General features: G+C 36.7%; 1 protein-coding gene across 1 annotated transcript in view; it reads right to left on the bottom strand.

Moving 5' to 3' along the window:
- M1AP (meiosis 1 associated protein) overlaps positions 1 to 21,000 on the bottom strand; it is a 62,280-nt gene extending 41,280 nt beyond the window's left edge. Inside the window, exons 1-3 of the mRNA XM_019750281.3 lie at positions 20,713 to 21,000; positions 4,554 to 4,739; positions 3,076 to 3,244 (exon numbers count right to left, since the gene is read on the bottom strand). Of these exons, the coding sequence (XP_019605840.2) occupies positions 3,076 to 3,244; positions 4,554 to 4,739; positions 20,713 to 20,952 (595 nt within the window). The 5' untranslated portion in view covers positions 20,953 to 21,000. The remainder of the gene's footprint in view (positions 1 to 3,075; positions 3,245 to 4,553; positions 4,740 to 20,712) is intronic.
- Between the last annotated feature and the right edge of the window lie 1,218 nt (positions 21,001 to 22,218).

The following is a 22,218-nucleotide window of genomic DNA, read 5'->3' as shown; positions in this document are numbered from 1 at the left end:
CTTGCCCAAACTCACATAGCTAGTAACAGGACTGGGATTTAGACTTAGGCAACCTAATTCCGGAGCACACATCTTTCTGAGAAAGATTGAAACTAATGTCGCTAGTCTATTGATAGGACATCAAGATGAAGCAAAACATTAACAGAATAAAGGAATTAATTATGAGGAAAGTATAGGAAAAGTAGGAAGATTTCAAGCCATGAATCATACATACACTTAAACCACAAAGAGGACTTACAAGCAATTTATGGGATGATGTATTATTTATAAGCAAATAGGAAATTACTGAAAGAATCATCAGCAGTGACACAAGGTAAAAAGCTGCTTTCCTGCATTTGAAAGCTCTTCTATATAGCTCTAGCCACTAACAATTCTAAATAAAGCATCAGGCAGCCTCATAGTACTCTGAGCCCTGTGCCATTAGAGATACAGTAATTTCTTTTTGGGTACAATCACTGGAAGAAGAAAGGGCATAGTTCATGCTTGATCTGTCCATGGCCAAAGAGAAAGAGAAAGAGTTCTCACTCATAGATTCAGTTTGGCAGTCCACTGGGAAGGACTCTGATTGGTGGCCTGGGGAACTATGATTGCGTCACCTGGGTCATTGCCTACTCTTTGACCAGGAAAGTGGAGGTGTTACTAGAGATCGGGGATGCAGGGGATGCTGGGCAGACCAAGAACAGCTTCCATAGGAATCACTGTCATCAATTCATTCAAAAGATATCTACTAATAACCTAGGATATGCTATACACCAGGACACAGAAGTGAGGAAGACAAATTTCTAATCCTAATATACTTACAGTTTAATGTAGAGAGAAAAGATACCTAGTAGTTCACAATTTAGGTAAGAAGACAAAATGATCATACAATAAGCAATGGTGAACACTTCTACATGGTATATAATTAAGTGCTAAATTGTGTGGTGCAGACCACAAGTAATGTGGTTGTTCTCAGGAAAGGAAAATCAATACAGTAGTCACAAGCCTGAATTAGGCCTTGCAGGGAGGGGAGGATTTGGCTGGAAGAAGATAGGGGAAAGAATTCAGAGGGAAAAAGAGGGAATTCAGAAGAAAAGCCTATTACGAGTGGAGGGATGGACAGAGAAAGAAAGTCAGTGAGAAGACTGGCTTGAGAAAGGCAGAGTGTGTGCAGTAGGTGAGAGCTCATGAACCACACAGCTAAGGCTGGTTGCCCTCCCTCCCTGAGAGCCTCAGGATTCTGGAAGGATTGACCTGTGTCAGAATTTGATGGGAAACGCACCCTTAGTTACCAACCCATGACCTATTAGGGGGTCAAGGGCAGTTATCCATGTGGGAGCAGGAAAGATCAATGGTATTAGAACAGTGGGCACCTCCCCACGTTCATAACCTTGGAGAAGGCCAATATAGCCAGGAAGAATTGCTGGAGGGTGAACTGTAACTTGAGTGTTGGATAAATTAAAAGCAGTTAAACACCTGTTAATCTCCACAATTTGGGAATCTCTATTGACTTCCTGACTAAGGTCTTTTTATAAATTTCTAATGCCTTAGAATGAAATGTGACAGAATGGCGTTTGGGTATACATGGCCCTTCTTGATCTAACACTTACCTACCTTTATAGCCTCACTTCCACCTCTACCTGATAAGGCTCTAGTCATAGGGAACCACGGGCACTTCTCTGAAAGTTGATTCTTCTTGCTTTCTCATGACCCTGGGTCTGCTGTTTGAGTGCCTTTTTCCTCTTCCTTTGCTTGGCTAATTCCTACTTGTCATTCAAGACTCAGTTTGAAGATTTTTTTCTTCTAGGAAATATAGGATTATTGGTGATTTATGGGTGATTATGGATGATTTATGTAGGATTTATTGGCAGGGACCTGGACCCCAGTGGTTGCTGGGTGGGGGTGGATGGGTTGGGGACACCAGGACTGGGAAGCTGGGGACTGAGAACCCATTCTGGGAGGTGGGAAGGATGCAGGAGACAGGGTGTGTGTGAGTTAAGACCCTAATCCCCTGGCACATGCTCCACTCTTCCATCAAATTTCACTTAGAAAACATGAATTCAAAGTAAAAATTATTAAGAATTTCAGGACAGCAACCTAAGAGGATTAAGTCCCAAGAATAGAGTTTTTGAGTGCAGGGCCCTGTGTGACTGCACTGGTTATAAGTCCATGAAACCAACACTGCATACGCACTAGTTATAATAGCAAAATGTAGTGAACCAAATTGTTCATTAATAAACTGTTAAACAAATAATCTGTGGTCCAACCACACAGTAAAAAAGAAAAAAATCATGTGGCCAGTAAAAAATGAGAGAGATCTGTAGATACTAACATAGATAGTTAACCAACACACTAAGAAGGTTATAAAATATTATGTATGTCATGATCCCATTAAAATAGTAAACACAGTGGGCCCTCCACATCCATGGGTTACGCATCTGTGGATTCAACCAACCATGGATTGAAAATATTTGGAAAAAAAAAGTTACGTTGTTGCTGACATGTACTATGGAGTTAGGCCTACCATGGTTGCATCTGTAGTGAACATGTATGGACTTTTGGTTTAGGTCATTATTCCCTAAACAATATAGTATAACAACTATTTACATAGCATTTACATTGTATTAGGTGTTATAAGTAACCTAGAGGTGATGTAAATTATACTGGAGAATGTGCATAGGTTATATGCAAATACTATGCCATTTTATATAAGGGACTTGTGCATCCTGGATTTCAGTATCGTGGGAGTCCTGGAACCAATCCTCTGTATATATATATATATGTATTTATATACGTATGGAATGTTGGGAGGGATACCTGAATCTCTTAAAAGTGATTAGAGCAGGAATGAATTTTTACTTTTTATACCTATAATATTTCAAGTTTTACACCAACATATATTGTTTCTGAAATTAAAAATATGACTAAAAAATTCAACTCAACATCTAGATCACCTCTCTGAACCACAGTGAAATCTGTTGGCTTCATTTCATTTAAGAACGTGAAAAAACCATGGGAAATAATCTTCCTTACCTGTAAAACTAATACTCATTAAAATTCTTACCGTTATTTGTACCCTTTTCATTTAATTCTTACCATCACTGCTGGGCTCTTCACCAGGGGATGCTGCGTCCATACAATCTAGGGCTCCCTTTGTGATCTCAACCACCTGAAGCCTTCTGACCCTGACTAGGTCTATATCTTTCAACCCTTCCTCCAATTGTTTGACCACCTCTTTTCCAGGCTGGGAAGTCAGAATAGTAATCTGGAAATAAATCCAAGAATCAATGTGCCTACCTTCCCTGTATAGAGTGAGGAATAGAACACGTTAGAACTAGAGGATAAACACAGGACAAGTCTGTGGTAGTGGCTACTGTGTTTAGGGCAAAGAAGAGGATTTAATTGTAACTTACAAATCAAATTTCACTTGACAGATTCTTTTGACAGAGGTCTGGTGGGAGTGATTATCACAGAACCCTTCCAAACAGGCTGAGGCCACCCCTATGTTTTAATTTTTTAAGATTGCTGGAAGTACTGGCAGTATCTGTCCTGCTTAAAATGCTTTCATTTTATGAGAAAATAAAGGAAACAGGATCGTTCAATTCCACTCACTAAATGTGTACTGAATATCACAGTAGACAAAGGAGAGCCCATGTTCTCCTTTCTCATGGTGATGCTTCCATATAGATTTCTTTCCTTGTTCAACCCGGATTTAGTTAAGCTGTTTCTTTTGCTCTCTTAACTCTAAAATGTATGTACTCACCCTTGATCAGCATATATGACCTGAAAAAAATACTGAGATGTTTGTATTCAAATATTCTATATTTGAGTATTCTATATAAAATATTCTAATTTGAATATTTTATTCCACCTGAATGATTACACTCTATGTTTTTCTAGCAGTTTTGTCTTGAATTTGAAACTCTGGGAGAAAATTCTTTTTAGACATTTTTGGTTGATGAAGATAGATGGAGATGAAAACACATTATTTTTTAAATTCTGTTTTTAAAAATATGATGCCTGAGGTTACCAGAGACTGGAAGTGTTTTAACTCACACTCACTCACACACCCAGTGAAGTATGTCGTCATGACTTACTATATTTTTAAGGGTGTCTCAGTCTGGCACCAGAATTTTAGATATTTTTACACTTGCACCTTTGCTAATCCCAAGAATGTTTACTCAATTTGATTAAGAACAATTGTAAATTGTTAACTGTACCAGAAAATATAAATATAGATACCAATGTAGGCAGTTTAATGATTGCTTTACAAGTTTCAAAAATCCAAAGGTAGATGGCATATTCAGATTTTATTTTGATTTCAGTTTTCCCTTCTAGTTCACTTTAGTCCGCATTTTTAGAGCTCTTCTCTATGCCTAGCTGTTTACTAAGAATTGCACAGGTTATAGGAAAAAGGGAACATGTCTCCTGCCTGCAGGGACCTGAAAATCTAGTCTTGAAATTTATATTCAATGTGTATGAAACAGAGCACAATATAAAAATGATAAATTATGAAGCATCTAGATGGCTGAAATGGGAAGGTGGCTGAGACCCCCAAGGCCAGCATCTCTTACCTCCAGGGAAGCGCAACTCAGAGCTGTGCCTGTGGTCACATGTCTGCTGTACTGTTTGAACTGCTGGAGCCCATCTTCTACGGCCAGCTGCAGAGAAGTGCCTTGTGGTCTGAAACAACCTTCTCTCTGTAACATGCGGAGTTCTGACATGCAGGCCTGTAGCTTAGCAAAGTTCCCTTTCACTTGCTGCAGAGAAAAATGAACCAAAGATACAAATCTTTAGTGATCCAGGTTTCAGATTAATTGGCAGTCTAAGTTCATTAACATTTACTCCTCAGGAGTCCCTTCTCTTCCTGAAAATCGGTTTATCTGACCAACAGTAACTGAGTACATACTATGTTCTAGGCATTGCACTCAAGTCTTCCCTACAGCGGAAGAGGGAAAATTTGCAGCCAAAGGGCTCCGATTATGTAGTGTTACCAGAAATAGGAAAGGAAGTGTTTTAACTCATCTACTCACCCCAAAGAAGGTCCAGTTGTGACTGCTTAGTTTTACTTTGGGCGGCCTGCCAATGGGAGGACTAGCAGGGTTACTTTGAAACGTATCTTAACTTCTCAGTCAGTCTGGGCACTGGGAGCTCCTTTATTCAGGAGTGGTGTTTTCCCAGAAATGAGGATTTTGATGTGATTGATCATTTCAGAACTGATAAGGTCCTACCTAACCTGCTCCCAGCATCACTTCAGTAAATAAGAGATGCTTAGTTTAGGCTGCAGTCAGCTCAAGGAGCCAAAAGTAAACTTCTTGGTTCTCCTCACTCTCCTTTATACAAACTTGCTATCAGGAAGTAATCTGATATAATCTGATTCTAGATCAATGTTACATGCCTTAAGGATATATGCGTATGTATTTCGAATAAATGTAGAATGAAAATTTATGACACTATTGGAAGAAATTCCAAGCATCAGTATTGGGTGGGTGGTGGGGTGGGAAGGAATTGTATTTTGGGATGAGGAAATTGCTGACCAAAGAGCAAAACTGAGCAATATTAGCAAAATGCACATAAAATTCATGAGCATGAATTACCATACTGCCAGGGTACAAAGTCTGCTGAAGTCAGTGCTGCTCCACTCAGTTCCACAACTGCTTACTTTTTTTTTTAAGGAGGGCGCAACTCACAGTGGCCCATGTGGGGACTGAACAGGCAAGCTTGGTGTTATTCTCTAACCAACTGAGCTAAGCAGCCACCCCAAAACTGCTTACTTTGTTTACGTGCTCCTCTCCCTGAGTCTCTGGGAAAAACACAACAAATAGGATGTAATTCTTACACAAAGAGAATTTGCAATCTAGATAGGGAGAAAAGAAACCTACTCAAGAAAGAAAGGAGAACAAATGCGACCACAGGTAGACTCTAGTAGATGCTGAGCATTTCTTTTAATGTACCCCCGAAAGAATCTGAACAATGATACTCCTTTATACATTTTTAAGTTGACATCTCGATTTTAAAATTATGAGTGTAAGTAGTTGCTAAGGATGTAACTTCCAGCATATTTTAAATACCAATATTTAAAAATAAAACTATAACTCACTCTTCAAAGCATAATCCAATGTAATCTAAATACCGTAGTGATTTGATACTCACCATTATTTAATTAAAAAGTACACGAGCAAGCTCTTTTTTATTATCATTAGTTTCAGGTGTACAAAACAATGTAATAGTTAGACATTTCACCCTTCACAAAGTGATAACCCCCATCCCCTCTAGCATCGTACATATCTATTACAATTCCATTGACTCTATTCCCTATGCTGTACTCCATATCTCGTGACTATATATATATTAAATTATAGTTGACATACAATATTATTCAGCATTTTTTTTCTTTTTAACAGAAATTTATGTTTTTCCTTTTTCTCCTTGAACTCATATTTCCATTTCACTTTTCCCCCAGTTTTATCAAAATGTAATAAAGTTTTTTGGTTGGCAATATTTTATTGATCATCCTATCATACTTCTCTGCTCAAAAATATTTACATATTATAAGATTTTTTAAATTTCCTATAACCATAGGCTCTAAAGGGTAACCTGAGTTATTAGAATTATTGTTTATATACAATTGATCGAAACAACATGTATATTACTGATTTTAATAAATAATTATTGGCAGTAAGCATAAACTTTTAACTAGAAATGCATCTCTCTTTTTTTTTGGATATAATATTACTGACTATGTTCCCTATGAGTACTTTACATCCCCATGACTATTTTGTAACTATCTATTTCTGCTTTTTTCTTTTGGAAACGCATCTCTTAATAGCATGGACACGCTGGGTTCTTTTTTCAATTAGTTCAGGTATGTGTGAAAAATAAATTACTGCTCGAATTCATACAACTTTCAGTATTAATTCTATTCCTATTTTCTATTGTTACAAGGCTGAGAAAACTTGTCTTCATAAATACAAGATGCAATGTCAAATTGCCAAATTCCTTCTAAGTTATATGCCAAAAGTCATATACATATCTACCAATAAAAATTATTTTAATGATCTATCAGCTGATACTCAATTGGTGTTCCTTCAATTTTGTGAAAATTGAAAACCACCTGGTTACAAAAGACCTTTAAGTCATAAATTGGAAACCACCTGGTTGTAAAAGACTTTTAAGTCATAAATCATTTACTTTCTTACACTGATAACAACATTTTAAAAAAAAAAAAGATTTTATTGGGGAAGGGGAACAGGACTTTATTGGGGAACAGTGTGTACTTCCAGGACTTTTTTTTTTTCCAAGTCAAGTTGTTGTCCTTTCAATCTTAGTTGTGGAGGGTGCCGTTCAGCTTCAAGTTGTTGTCCTTTCAGTCTTAGTTGTGGAGGGCGCAGCTCAGCTCCAGGTCCAGTTGCTGTTGCTAGCTGCAGGGGGCACAGCCCACCATCCCTTGCGGAAGTTGAACCGGCAACCTTGTGGTTGAGAGGACGCACTTCAACCAGCTGAGCCATCTGGGAGCTCAGCGGCAGCTCAGCTCAAGCTCAGCTCAAGGTGCCGTGTTCAATTTTAGTTGCAGGGAGCGCAGCCCACCATCCCTTGCGGGAGTCGAGGAATCGAACTGGCAACCTTGTGGTTGAGAGCCCACTGGTCCATGTGGGAATCGACCCGGCAGCCTTCGGAGTTAGGAGCATGGAGCTCCAACCGCCTGAGCCACCGGGACGGCCCCTGATAACAACATTTTGAATTATTCGTTTGTTTGGTGCCTCTGGAAGTATTAAAATTACATGGCAATTCATCACAGTAAGATTCATGATAAGTGAAAGATATGTACCTCTCACTTCTTTTTATTTTGAATTTTCTTTGTGAAATGAAAGCAGGGTAATTGTGAAAGGGATAGTGGGAATGGAAAAGCAGCCTGACACCCTCATCATAGGAATAGTTAGAGAAGTTTTAAGGGAAATTGAGGATCTCTATATCAATTCTTTAAACTTATCTATTCCTGTGCACTCTGGGAAGTTTTCTTGTAGTTTTTTTCTTGTAGTTTTTCTTGTAGTTTTCTTGTAGTCCTAGTAATACATATGTGGACCCCAGTTTGAAGAGACTGTCATAGACTGCAGATGCTTTAGAAGTTTAGAAAAAAAAAAAGGTAAGTGTTGTTGGAAAGCAGGTGACATTGGGCTGAGAATTGAAAGGGTAAGATTTGTTAAAGAATATAGTATTTTATGTGTGTATGCATGTGGGGAGCAATAGAGAGGCAGAAAGTTCAATACTAGCAATGGTATGGAGGTTGAGAGTGACTGTTATGTGCCAGAGAGAATGAGGAAATGTGCCTGACAAGAGTGGAGGATGCTTGTTAAGAAGTAGTAGGCATTTTAGTTAAAGAAGTACTAGGTCTTAGCTCAGGTTTTCGGTCCAAATAGACTTGAGTTCTAAACCTGGCTCTTCCTCTTATTGGCTATGGATCCTTAAGTCTAAATTTCTTCAGCTAGAAATTGGTAACAATGGAAATATTTATCTTAAAGAGTAAGTATTAAATGAGTTAATTCACGGCGCACAGTATGTATTTAGTGTTAGCTGTGGTTATTATTTTTATGTCTCAAAGCACTTGGGGCATTGCTGATTAAACAGAAGGGGTTTGTACTCACTTAATGGCTCTGTTCTACATTTGATAAAATAAGTGAAAAAAGTAGTATCTACATAAATGACATAGATTCATTTACTCATCCACTTAAGAAAAATATTTATTATTAGGTGCTTATGATGTACTAGGTGCATTAAAAAAGACATAATTCCTGCTATTAACTTTACTAACAAGTGAGATAGGTAGCCTCAGAATACAGAGGGATAGGAGCCACAATTGAATGACATTTTCCAAATATGTTGACCAGTTATTGTCTGTCTCGCTAGAATATAAACTCTATTAAAGGAGGAATCTGATTTGTCTCTTCATTGCAATGTGTACAGGTCCTAATACCAACTGGATCACAGTTGGTATTAAAAATGAAAATGAAAACACAATGACCCCAAATCTATGGGACACAGCAAAAGCAGTCCTAAGAGGGAAATGCAGGTCTATGTCAATAAAGAAGAAAAATCTTAAATAAACAATCTAACTTTATACCTAAGGGAACTGGAAAAAGAACAACAAAGCCCAAAGTGAGTAGAAGGAAGGAAATAATAAAGATCAGAGCAGAACTAAATGAAATGGAGTCTAAAAAAACAACAACCAAAAGACCAATGAAACCAAGAGCTGGTTCTTTGAAAAGATAAACATAATTGATAAGCCTTTAATCACACTCATTAAGGAAAAGAGAGTGAGGACTCAAATAAATAAAATCAGAGATGAAAGAGAAGTGACAACTGACACGACAGAAATACAAAGGATTATAAGAAAATATTATGAACAATTATATGCCAGTAAATTGGACAATCTGGAAAAAATAGATAAATTTCTAGAAACATAAAATCTTCCAAGACTAAATCAAGAAGAAACAGTAAATCTGAACCAACATACTACTACTAACGAAATTAAATCAGTAATCAAAAAACTTCCAACAAACAAAAATCCTGGACTGGATGGCTTCACAGGTGAATTTTACCAAACATTCAAAGAAAAATTAACACCTATCCTTCTCAAACTATTCCAAAAAATTCAAGAGGAGAGAGCGCTCCCAAGCTCATTTTACGAGACCACCATTACCAATTCCAAAACCACACAAAGACATTACAAGAAAAGAAAATTATACGCCAATATTCCTGATAAACACAGGTGCAAAAATCCTCAACAAAATATTAGCAAACCGAATTTAGCAATACAGTAAAAAGATCATACACCATAATCACGTGGGATTTATTTCTGGGATACAAGCTTGGTTCAGTATCTGCAAATCAATTAATGTGATATACCACATAAAGAAAATGAAAGATAGAAATCATATGATTATTCAATAGATGCAGAAAAAGCGTTTGACAAAATCCAGCATCAATTTATGATAAAAACTCTCAGCAAAGTGGTAATAGAAGGAACATACCTCAACATAACCAAGGCCATATATGACAAACCCACAGCTAACATCATACTCAATGGGGAAAAGCTAAAAGCATCTTCCTTAAGATCAGGAACAAGACAAGGATGCCCACTTTCACCACTTTTATTCAACATAGTATTGGAAGTTCTAGCCACAGCAATTGGACAAGAAAAAGAAATAAAAGGCATCCAGATTGGAAAGAAAGAACTAAAACTGTCATTACCTGCAGATGAAATGATACTATATAGAGAGAACCCCAAAGATTCCACCAGAAAAACTATTAGAACTGACAAGTGAATTCAGTAAAGTATCAGGATACAAAATTAATACTCAGAAACTGATTGCATTTTATACACCAATAATGAACTGTCAGAAAGAGAAATTAAGACAATAATCCCATTTACAATTGCCTAAAAAAAAAATACCTAGGAATAAATTTAATCAAGGAAGTGAAAGACCTGACTTGAAAACTATAAGATACTGAAGAAAAAAAACTGAAAAATAAATATATGGTGATGGAAAGAGAACTGACTCTGGGTGCTGAACACACAATGGGATTTATAGATGAGGTAACACAGAATTGTACACCTGAAATCTACGTAACTTTACTAACAACTGTTACCCCAATAAACTTTTATTTAAAAAAAACACAAAAAAACACTGAAGAATAATAAATAATAAATAAATAAATGGAAGCATATACCATGCTCAAGGATAGGAAAAATTAACATTCTTAAAATATCCATACTACCCAAAGCATCTATAGATTCAATCCAATTCCTGTCAAAATACCAAAGGCATTTTTCACAGAAGTAGAACAAATAATCTTAAAATTTATATGGAACCACAAAAGACCCTGGATAGGCACAACAATCTTGAGAAAGAAAAATAAAATTGGTCATTATCATGCTACCTGGTATCAAGCTATACTACAAGATTATAATAATCAAAACAGCATAGTACTGGCATAAAAACAGACACATAGATCAGTGGAACTGAATAGAGAGCCCAAAAATAAACCCATGCCTATTTGGTTATTTAATCTATGACAAAGGAGGCAAGAATATACAGTGGGGTAAAGACAGTCTATTCAATAAATGATGTTGAGAAAACTGGACAGATACATGCAAAAAGTGAAACTGGACCACCTTTTCACACCATATACAAGACGATACTCAAAATGGATTAAAGACTTAAATGTAAGACCTGAAATCATAAAACTCCTGGAAGAAAACATAGGCAGTAAACACTCCGACATTGCTTTTAGTAATATTTTTTTCTAATCTATCTCCTTAGGCAAAGGAAACAAAAGAAAAAAAATAAACAAATGGGATTACATCAAACTAAAAAGGTTTTGCACAGCAAAAGAAACTACCAACAACACAAAAAGACAGTCTACTAAATGGGAGAAGATATTCACCAATGCTACATCTCATAAGGGGTTAATATCCAGAATTTATAAAGAACTCATACAACTAAACACCAAAAAAACCTCCGAACAATCCAATTAAAAAGTGGGCAGAGGACCTGAATAGACATTTCTCCAAAGAGAACATACACGTGGCCAACAGACATATGAAAAGATGCTCAACATCAGTAATCATCAGAGAAATGCAAATTAAAACCACAATGAGATATCACCTCACACCTGTCAGAATGGCTATCATCAATAAATTAACAAATAACAAGTGTTGGTGAGGATGTGGAGAAAAGGGAACTCTCGTGCACTGTTGGTGGGATTGCAAATTGGTGCAGCCAGTATGAAAAACAGTTGGAAGTTCCTCAAAAAATTAAAAATATAACTATCTTATGACCAAACAATTCCACTTCTGGGTATTTATCCGAAGAAATCCAAAACACTAATTTGAAAAGATATTAATATATGCACCCCTATGTTCACTGCAGCACTACTTACAATAGCCAAGATTTGGAAGCAACTCAAATGCCCATCAATAGATGACTGGATAAAGACGATATGGTACATATATTCAATGGAATATTATTCGTCCATAAAAAAGAATGAAATCTTACCATTTGAGACAACATGGATGGACATAGGGAGTATTATGCTGAGTGAAATAAGTCAGATTGAGAAAGACAAACACCATATGATCTCACTTATGTGTGGAATCTAAAGAACAAAATAAACGAACAAACAAAACAGAAACAGACTCATAAATACAAAGAACAAACTGACGGTTGCCAGAGAGGAGGGAGTTGGGGAGCTGGGTGATAAAGGTGAAGGGATTAAGAAATACAAACTGGTAGTTACAAAATAATCACAAGGATGTAAATTACAGCATTGAGAATATAATAAATAATGTTGCAACAACTATTTATAGTGCTAGGTGGATATTAGACAAATGGGGGGAATCACTGCATAAATTATATAAATGTCTACACTATACTCTGTAACTTAAAAAAATAATAATAAAAAAGAAAATGAAACCTTTACATAGTTTCCAAAATTTTGTTGTGATTTTTTTCTCCCATTTCTTTTCTCTTGTGAGTTTATACTGTGGTGGCAGGGATTTCTAGTTGCCCCTCCATATTGATCCTCTGCCTCTAAGGCACCAAAACTATCAAATTTTATTCGGGCACCATGACTCTCTGGAATAATAACTACATTTCCTAGTCTCTCATACCCTAGGAGTTTCAGTGTGATTAACTTCTGGCCAATGGGATGATGGTAAGCAAAGTGATGGGAGCAACTTTTGATAAGTATTTTTAAAGGGTGTGGGAGTTCCCTTTGCTCTCCTTTTCCTTTTCTGCTTGCTGGACTACAGCCATCAAAGTAGCAGTGTGGACCACAAGATAGCCAAATTAGAGCACTATTTGCCCTAAAATCCCATTGTAGATCAAATATGATTTAAATAACTTCTTTGTTCTCATAAAAAGATAAAAGAATTGGTAAGATCTTCACAGTAAGAGAATTTTTCTGAAACTGCTTTGAGAGGAGATTAATCACTTTGGTCAGATTTATTTATATTAAGGGCACAATGGATATAAAAGGAATTCTAATATTTTAATTATGATTCTTCTGTCCTGATTCCTTATAAAAAGTTCAAGATTATTTGATTATACTCAGAAATTAAATATGAGGAGTTATATTGAGGTTCATTTCGGGCAAGATTCCTACCTGCTCTCTCCATTTATATTTTGAGCTAACTGCAGATAGAAAATGACAGCTACTTATATAGGTCAGCAACAATGGATTTAAGGTAACATTTTCCTTAAACTAAGATTCGATTGTTCTATACATAAGGTGATGGCATTGATTTTCTTGAGCTTTTAACCAGAGTTGAACTTACTGTTCTTTTGGAAAAAAAATCTGGCTTGTAATTTTTCCTGAGTTACCAGTCAGTGGTTTTTAGTCTAGAATGGTCTGCCTCTCGGAATAGGGTAATTACGGGATCAAGGGATTCATCTAGGGCAAAGATGTACTGAGGAGGGCCAGGTGCATGTAATACAGTCACTTGAGGAAGGAAAAAAAATCCTTTTACCTTTGTTTGGGACATGAGCTCATTTCTCAAAAATCCTCTTATTCTGGATATCTTCCATTTGTCCTTCCAGATCACTCTACTTTTCTCTACCTTTATTACCTGACAGAAGGTTGGTATCACCGCCAAATATGGTCACGGGACAAACATGTGCAAGGAAAATGGCATCACAGAGGAACATTTCTGCCACACGGCCATAAACATCACTCTCACTTTCACTCTGTCTTCAGTATACTTGTAGGATATATAATCCCTGGATTACATACAGTGAGAGCGATACATTTTGTTTATCCATTCACCAGTTAATAGACATTCTTATTGTTTCGCATTTGGGGCTGCCGTGAACATTCCAGTATGTGTATTTGTGTGAATGCTTGTTTTCATTTCTGGGGAAGGGGATTGTTGGGTTACAAGGAAGGTGCATATTTAACTTTTTAAGAAATTGACAACCTATTTCCCAGAGTGGTTGTATCAGTTTACCTTCCTGTCAGCAATGAATGAGGGTTATAGTTTCTCCACCTTCTCACCAACACTTGGTATTGCCTGTCAATATTACCTGTCTGTTTAATTGTAGCCATTCTAGTGAGTATGTCATGTCATCTTTGTTTTTAACTATTTATTTAGAAATAATTATAGATTCACAGAAAGTTGCAAAAGTTATACACAGAGGACTTATGTACTCTTCACCCAGTTTCTTCCAGTGGTTACATCTTACGTAACTATAGCACAATTTCAAAACCAAGAAATTACCTTGGTTGAATGTATGCAGAGTTCTATATCATATTATCACATCTGTAGTTTCATGTAACCATCACCTCAATCAAGACACAGAATTATTCCATCACCACAAAGATCTCCCTCATGCAATCTTTTTATAGTCACCTCCACCCCATACCAGTGCGAACCCTTGGCAACCAGTAATCTGTTCTCTATAATTTTGTCATTTTGAGCGTTATATAAATAGAATTAATGTGTGTGACCCTATGAGATTGGCTTTCCCCCCCCACACAGCATAATGCTCTTGCGATCCATCCAAATTGTGCCTGTCAATAGTTCATTTCTTTTTATTGCTGAGGAGTATTCCATGGTATGGATACACTAGTTTGTTTAATCATTAAGCCATTAAAGGACTTCTAGTACTATGCTGAATAAGAGTGGTGAGTATACACATTTTTGTCTCATTCCCAATCACAGGGGTAAAACATTCAGTCTTTTGCCTATTAAATATAATGATAGCAAAGCTAAAATATATGAATGGGACTAGATCAAACTTAAAAGCTTCTGCACAGCAAAAGAAACCATTGACAAAATAAAGAGGCAACCAACTGAAAGGGAGAAGATTTTTGCAAACAGTGCCTCCGATAAGGGGTTAGTATCCAAAATACACGAGGAAACTCATGCAACTCAACAACGAAAAAACAAACAACCCATATTGAAAAATGGGCAGAGGACCTGAAGAGACATTTCTCCAAAGAGGACGTACAAATGGCAAATAGACATATGAAAAGATGCTCAACATCGCTAATCATCAGAGAAGTGCAAATAAAAACCACAATGAGATATCACCTCACCCCAGTTAGAATGGCTATCGTCAACAAGACAAATGTTGGAGAGGCTGTGGAGAAAAAGGAACCCTCATACACTCTTGGTGGGAATGCAGATTGGTTCAGTCACTATGGAAGGCAGTGTGGAGGTTCCTCAAAAAATTAAGAATAGAATTACCATATGACCCAACAATCCCTCTCCCCAAAAATCTGAAAACATTTATTCATAAAGACACGTGTGCTCCAATGTTCAGTGGAGCTTTATTTATGGTGGCCAAGACATGGAAAAAACCAAAATGCCCTTCGATAGATGAATGGATAAAGTAGTTGTGGTATATATACACAATGGAATACTATTCGGCGGTAAGAAAAGATGAAATAGTACCATTTGTGACAACATGGATGGATATTGAGATTATAATGCTAAGCGAAATAAGTCAGACAGTAAAAAGTAGAGAACTATATGATTTCACTGATATGTGGTATATAAAATTGAAAACAACAAAAGAACAAGACAAATGTAGGAACAAACTCATAGACACAGACAATAGTTTAGGGGTTACCAGAGGGTAAGGGGGAGTGGGGCTCCAGAAGAAGGTAAACGGGGTCTAATATATGGTGATGGAAAGAGAACTGACTCTGGGTGGTGAACACAATGTGAGATATAGATAATGTATTACAGAATTGTACACCTGAAATCTATGTAACTTTACTAACAATTGTCACCTCAATAAACTTTAATTAAAAAAATAATGTTAGTTATAGATTTTATCATTAATGGGTGTTGAACCTTATTAAATGCTTATTCTGTTTCAATGATACGATCATATGATTTTCTTCTTTAGCCTTTTAGTATAGTGAATCACTTTAATGATTATCAAATTTTGAACCAAACTTTCATTCCTGAAGTAAACCTCACTTAGCTATGGTGCATAATTCTTTTTGTATATTGCTAAATTAAATTTATTAATATTATATTAAGACTTTTTTGCATCTGTATTCATGAGGGATATTGGTCTTTAGTTTTCTCTTTTGTGTATTCTCTTTTTTTTTGGCATTAGAGTGATAACTGGTCTCATAAAATGAGTAGGTAAAAGTTCCCTTCCATTTTCTGGAAAAGATTGTGTAGAATTGGTATTAATTCTTCTTTAAATACTTGGTAGAATTCTCCAGTAATTCTACCTTGAATCTGGGCCTAGAGATTTCTTGTTCAGGAGTTTTAAAATTATGATGTCATTTTTTTTTCATAGTTACAGGGCTATTGCAATTATTTACTTCATATTAGGTTGTGGTAGTTTGTGCTTTTCAAGGAATTGATCTATTTCATCTACGTGTTCAGATTTGTGTATATAAATTTGTTCATACTGTTCTCTTATTATCCTTTGGAAGCTTACTGGGTCTGTAATGATACTCTTTGTTTCATTCCTAATATTGGTAAGTTATATATTCTCTATTTTTCTTTGTCTATCTTGCTGGAGGTATGTTAATTTTGTTAATCATTTTGAAGAATTAGCTTTATGTTTCAATTTTCTGTCCCTAATTTCATTGATTTTTGTCTTTATTATTTCCTCCCTTCTGCTTCCTTTGGATTTATTTTACTCATCCCTTTCTAGTTTCTTGAGGTGGGAGCTTATATTACTGATTTGAAACTTTCCCTATTCTAATGTAAACATTTAGTGCTATAAATATCTCTGTCAGTACTATGTTAGCTGGATCCCACAACTTTTGACATGTTGTATTTTAATTTTTACTCAATTTAATATATTTTAAAAATTTCCCTTGACATTTCTTCTTTGACCCATGATTTATTTAGAAATGCATTGTTTAGTGTCCAAGTGTTTGGAGATTTTCCTGTTATGCTTCTGTTATTATTTTCTAGTTTGATTCCATTGTGGTCAGAGAACATACTGTGTATGACTGCAATTCTTTCAAATTTGTTGAAATTTCTTTTATGGCTCAGGATATAGTCTATTTTGATAAATATTCTGTGGGTGCTTGAAAAAGATATGTCTTCTGTTGTTGAATGGAGTATTCTATAAATGTCAATTAGATCCTGTTGGCTAATGTTTTTCTACATCTTTGTTGATTTTCTCTAGCTGTTCTATCAATTGTCAAGATCAAGGCATTGAAGTCTCTAGCTGTAATTTTGGATTTGTCTTTGTCTTTCAGTTTTATCAGTTTTGCTTCACATATTTCACAGAGCTGTTGTTTGGTGGGTATGCATTTAGGATTGCTATGTCTTCTTGTTGGATCGACTCTTTCTTTTATCATTATCTAATATCCCTCTTTGTACCTGATATCCTTTGCTCTGATGTCTACTTTATTTGATATATAAATACAGCCAATTCTGCTTTGTTTTGATTAATGTTATCACGGTATATCTTTTTCCATCCTTTTACTTTCAACTTACTTCTATTGTATTTGAAGTTAGTTTCTTGTAGATAGGATACAATTGAGTCTAAGGCAGAACAGATTCAAACTTCTAAAAACTAAAGACAAACTCTTGAAAGCAGAACACTGACACCTTACCTAAAAGGGGAAAAAAAATCAAGTAACAATAGATTTTTTTCATCAGAAACCATGGAGGCCAGAGGAAGTATCACCCCACTCCTCCCTCCTCCTCTGCCAATCTCTTTCTTTTAATTGGTATATTCAGACCAATTATATTTAAGGTAATTATTGGTATGTTAGCCTGCCAATTTATTTGCTGTTTTATGTTTGTTTCCTCAGTTTTTCATTTCTCTGTTTTCTTTTACCCATCTCCCTGTGGACTTAAATATATATATATTTAGAATTCTATTTTAATTTATCTATAGTATTTCTGAGTCTAGCTCTTTGTATAGATTTTTAAAGTGATTGCTTTAAGTGTTATTATACATACATACTTATCACAGTCTACTGGTGTCAACTGTGTCTTTAAGTCTCTTTACCTTCCCCTGTTTATAATGTAATTATCTTAAGTATTTCCTCTATATCCATTAACAACCAGATCAGAAAATATTACAATTTTTGCTCTTAGTTTTCCTTCATCTGAAAATATCTTTATTTCTGATTCATTCCTTAAAGGTATTTCCACTGGACACAGAGTTATAGGTTAACAGTTCTTTTCTCTTTTTAAAGATTTTATTGGGGAAGGGGAACAGGACTTTATTGGGGAACAGTGTGTACTTCCAGGCTTTTTTTTTTTTTTTTCCAAAGTCAAGTTGTTGTCCTCTCAATTTTAGTTGTGGAGGGTGCCGTTCAGCTTCAAGTTGTCCTTTCAGTCTTAGTTGTGCACAGCTCAGCTCCTGGTCCAGTTGCCGTTGCCAGTTGCAGGGGGCGCAGCCCACCATCCCTTGCGCGAGTTGAAGCAGCAACCTTGTGGTTGAGAGGACGGGCTCCAACCAACTGAGCCATCTGGGAGCTCAGCGGCAGGCCAGCTCAAGGTGCCGTGTTCAATCTTAGTTGCAGGGGGTGGAGCCCACCATCCCTTGCGGGACTCAAGGAATTGAACTGGCAACCTTGTGGTTGAGAGCCCACTGGCCCATGTGGGAATTGAACCGGCAGCCTTCCGAGTTAGGAGCATGGAGCTCCAACTTCCTGAGCCACCGGGCCGGCCCAACAGTTCTTTTCTTTCAGCATTTGAAAAATGTGACACTTCCTCTGGCCTCCATAGTTTCTGATGAAAAAAATTGTTACTTGATTTTTTTCCCCCTTTTAGGTAAGGTGTCAGTGTTCTTTCAAGAGTTTGTCTTTAGTTTTTAGAAGTTTGAATCTGTTCTGCGTTAGAACAGATTTCTTTGCATTTATCCTGTTTGAGGCTAGACAGCATCTTGAATATGTAGGTTTATAACTCTTGCCAAATTTGGCAATTTTTCAGTGATTATTTCTTTGAATATATTTTTTTACCCTACCATCCTTTCCCATTCCTCTTGGACTCTGACACCACAAATGTTAGATTTTCTGTTACAGTCTCACAGGTCCCTGTAGCTTTGTTCATTTTTTAAATCTATTTTCTCTCTGTTGCTCAGAAGGGTAATTTCTATTTTATCTTCATGTTCACTGATTCTTTTCTGACCTCTCTATTCTGCTGTTGAGACCATCGAAGGTTTTTGTTTTTCAAATTTCAGTTATTGTATTTTGCAGTTCTAAAATTTCTATTTGGTTCTTCTCTGTACTTCTTTTTCTTTGGTGAGATTTTATTTTTTCCATTTATTCTAAGCATGTTCATAATGATCATAGCTGCTTGCTGAAGCATTTTTATGATGCTTCAATTTCTATGGGCTAAAACAAGTATTCAAAGACATAATCACTGAAAACTTGTCAATTTTTATGATAGCTGCTTCAAAATCTTTTTCAGATAATTCCAACATCTGTGTCATTTAAGTATTGAGGTCTGTTATCTTCTCATTCAAGTTGAGATTTTCCTGGTTCTTGATGAGTGATTTTCTTTTTATTATATTCTGGACATTTTGGGTATTATAAGGATTTGGATCTTATTTAAATCTTTTGCTTTAGCAGGCCTCCTCTGACACTGTACCAGTGGGGGAAGTGAGGTTTCCAGGTAATTATTGCCAAGGGTTTCCAGGCAATTATTGCCTGGGGTGTAACTCTGATTACAACCCAGAAGGGAGAGTACCTTGTTATTTTTGGGTAGGGGTGCAAATTCAGTCTCTCCACATGGCCCCCACTGACACTCTGGGGATGGGGAAGCTTCATTACTGTCAGGTGGGCATAAAAGTCCTGGCTTTTCACTAGGCCTTCACTGACACCACCCTGCCTTGGAAGTAAAAAGGTGCCTCACTGCCACTCCTCACATGGCCTCCACTCTGCCTCTTCCAGCATCACCTCAGCGGCAGAGGCACTGTTAATGTTGGGTAGGAGAGTGGTAGTACAGGCTCCCACATGGCTCCCATGGACACTAGGGGGAGGAGATCTTGTTCCTACCAGGTAGGGACAAAAGTCCTGGCTCTCCAGCAGACCTTCTCTGATGATCCCAGCAGCGAGGCTGCCTCAGGAAGAGGATGCACTAGAACTCTTGAAGTCTTTCCCATCCCTATGATTCTGAACTTTGTATAGGGGACCAACTGAAGATTTGAATTTGATTGATGATGAGGAGACACAGTTGTCTATGTGTAAGGGAGCTTTGTAAAAGCATTACCCCTGGCCCAGCCTTTGCCTTCGGAAACCCTAGGGGGAGTTTCACTTGAGTCCCATGTGAAACAGTAGAGAACACATTTTCATGTTTCTGCACAGTTAGGGCTTTCTGAGCAAAGAAAACTGGAACCTGAGTAAAAAGACAAGTCTTGGAAGTTAAAGGGTGATTGAATAACCAGAGGCCTCTGAAGAAATTTAGAGACGTATTATTCTGTGTTTGCATTTCAAAGGTGTGAAGAGTCAGTTGCTTATATTCCACAGATCTGTAAATGCCAAGCGTGGAGGGGGGCAAGATGTAGCCTATTTAAACTCCCATATTAATAATTCTGGGATTCCTCTTTTGCAGTACAATGCCCCCCACCCCCTTCCTTATGTGCAGGATGACATCTGGCTCTCATTGTGTTGCCTGTGGTATTGGGTATAAGAATGAGCACAGTTAATGCTATAAGTAATAATAACTGTGATCCTTGCTTCAGAAACCTCATATTTCCTTTCAGGATAAAGTGAAAATAATATAGATATACTCACCACAAAGGGGAGGATGCACTCGTGCTGATTTTGTACCAGGTATAAGCTGAAGAGGGACATGCGACTAGGGCCCATCAAGTTGCAGGCTAGAGAGAAAAAGTTCTGCAAAGCCTCACAGAGGTTGGAGCAGATGTCAGCCCAGGACGGTAGAGCAATATGCACAATGAGAATCCTCGGAGGTTGCTCATATATCTGTGTGGGAGTGGAGGCTCCTTTACCAGTAGTTCGTCCATGATACATGGCAGCCAGACCAAAGGTGGAACTGCAGCCACCACGTGGATATTCTCTACACCTATAGAGAAGAAAAGATAAATCATTGGCTTTCATAAAACTGAATTATATGCTCTGTGGAAACAATGAACACAGGTCTAGGGGATTAAGTCCAGAAAGGAGTCAGACTGGGTACTAACTCAAGCTTCTCTAGGCTGGCTATCGCATTTTTATTTATTTGTTTTTTTAGTGTGTGATTTCATTTATGTACAATGTACAGAACAGGCAAATCCACAGAGACAGAAAGTAAATTAATGGTTGCGAGAAGCTGAGGGCAGAGGGAAATGGAGAATGATTGCTAATGGATGAAGCGTTTCTTTTAAGGGGATGAAAACATTCTGGAATTATAGAGTGTAATGGATGCACACACTTGTGAATATAGCAAAAACCACTGATTTATACACCTTAAATGATAAATGTTGTGGAAGGCTATCCCTGTTTAATAGCTCCCAAGGGATTTAGATGTTCACCTGTAATGTAAGTCTGAGAATGCTTAAAGATGTTGAGTGGAACTAATCAAAAAGATATACAAAAGTGAAACTTCAGTCTCAAAGTAAGTTATCTGCCCTCATAAACTTTTTTTCTTATTAGCATTTATTGTACTGTATTGTAATTTGTTCCTATGACTTCCTCTCCCACTATATTGTAAGCTTTCCAAGGGTGGAGAACGTTTCGTCAACTTTATCAGTGCTTAGCTCATTGTTTTTTGGTACACAAAAAACAATTTTCATTCTTAAAAATGAAAATATAACCACATTTCCCCCTTCAGGACTCGTTTGAGACCCTTCATGACTTGGTCTTCAGCCTTATTGGATAAATTACTAGAAAAATATACCTAACCAATATTAACTACAAAGAAGATTTAAAACCTAAATACTCTATAACCATTGAAGAAATTTAATTGGTAGTCAAATATCTTCCCACAAAATAAACTACAGGGTCAGATGATTCCACTGACAAGTTCCATCAAACTCTCAAAGACCAAGAACTTCAATCTTAATTTCTTTCAGAGAATAAGAGAGGGAACACTGCTCAGTTAATTTTACTAGGTTAGCATAACCTTTGATATCAAAATCAGATAAGAGTATTATAAGAAAAAAATTTATAGGATAATCTCATCCATGAACTCAGATGTAAAAATCCTAAATAAAATATAAGCAAATTGAAAATAGCAACATATAAAAAGAATAATGGAAGAAATTAAAGTCATTGTTTGCAGATGATATGATTGTATAT

Source organism: Rhinolophus sinicus, chromosome 2 (genome assembly GCF_057876585.1).
Source record: "Rhinolophus sinicus isolate RSI-liver-muscle chromosome 2, RSI-T2T, whole genome shotgun sequence".
NCBI lineage: Eukaryota > Metazoa > Chordata > Mammalia > Chiroptera > Rhinolophidae > Rhinolophus > Rhinolophus sinicus.
This window is presented reverse-complemented; position numbering and strand designations above follow the sequence as displayed.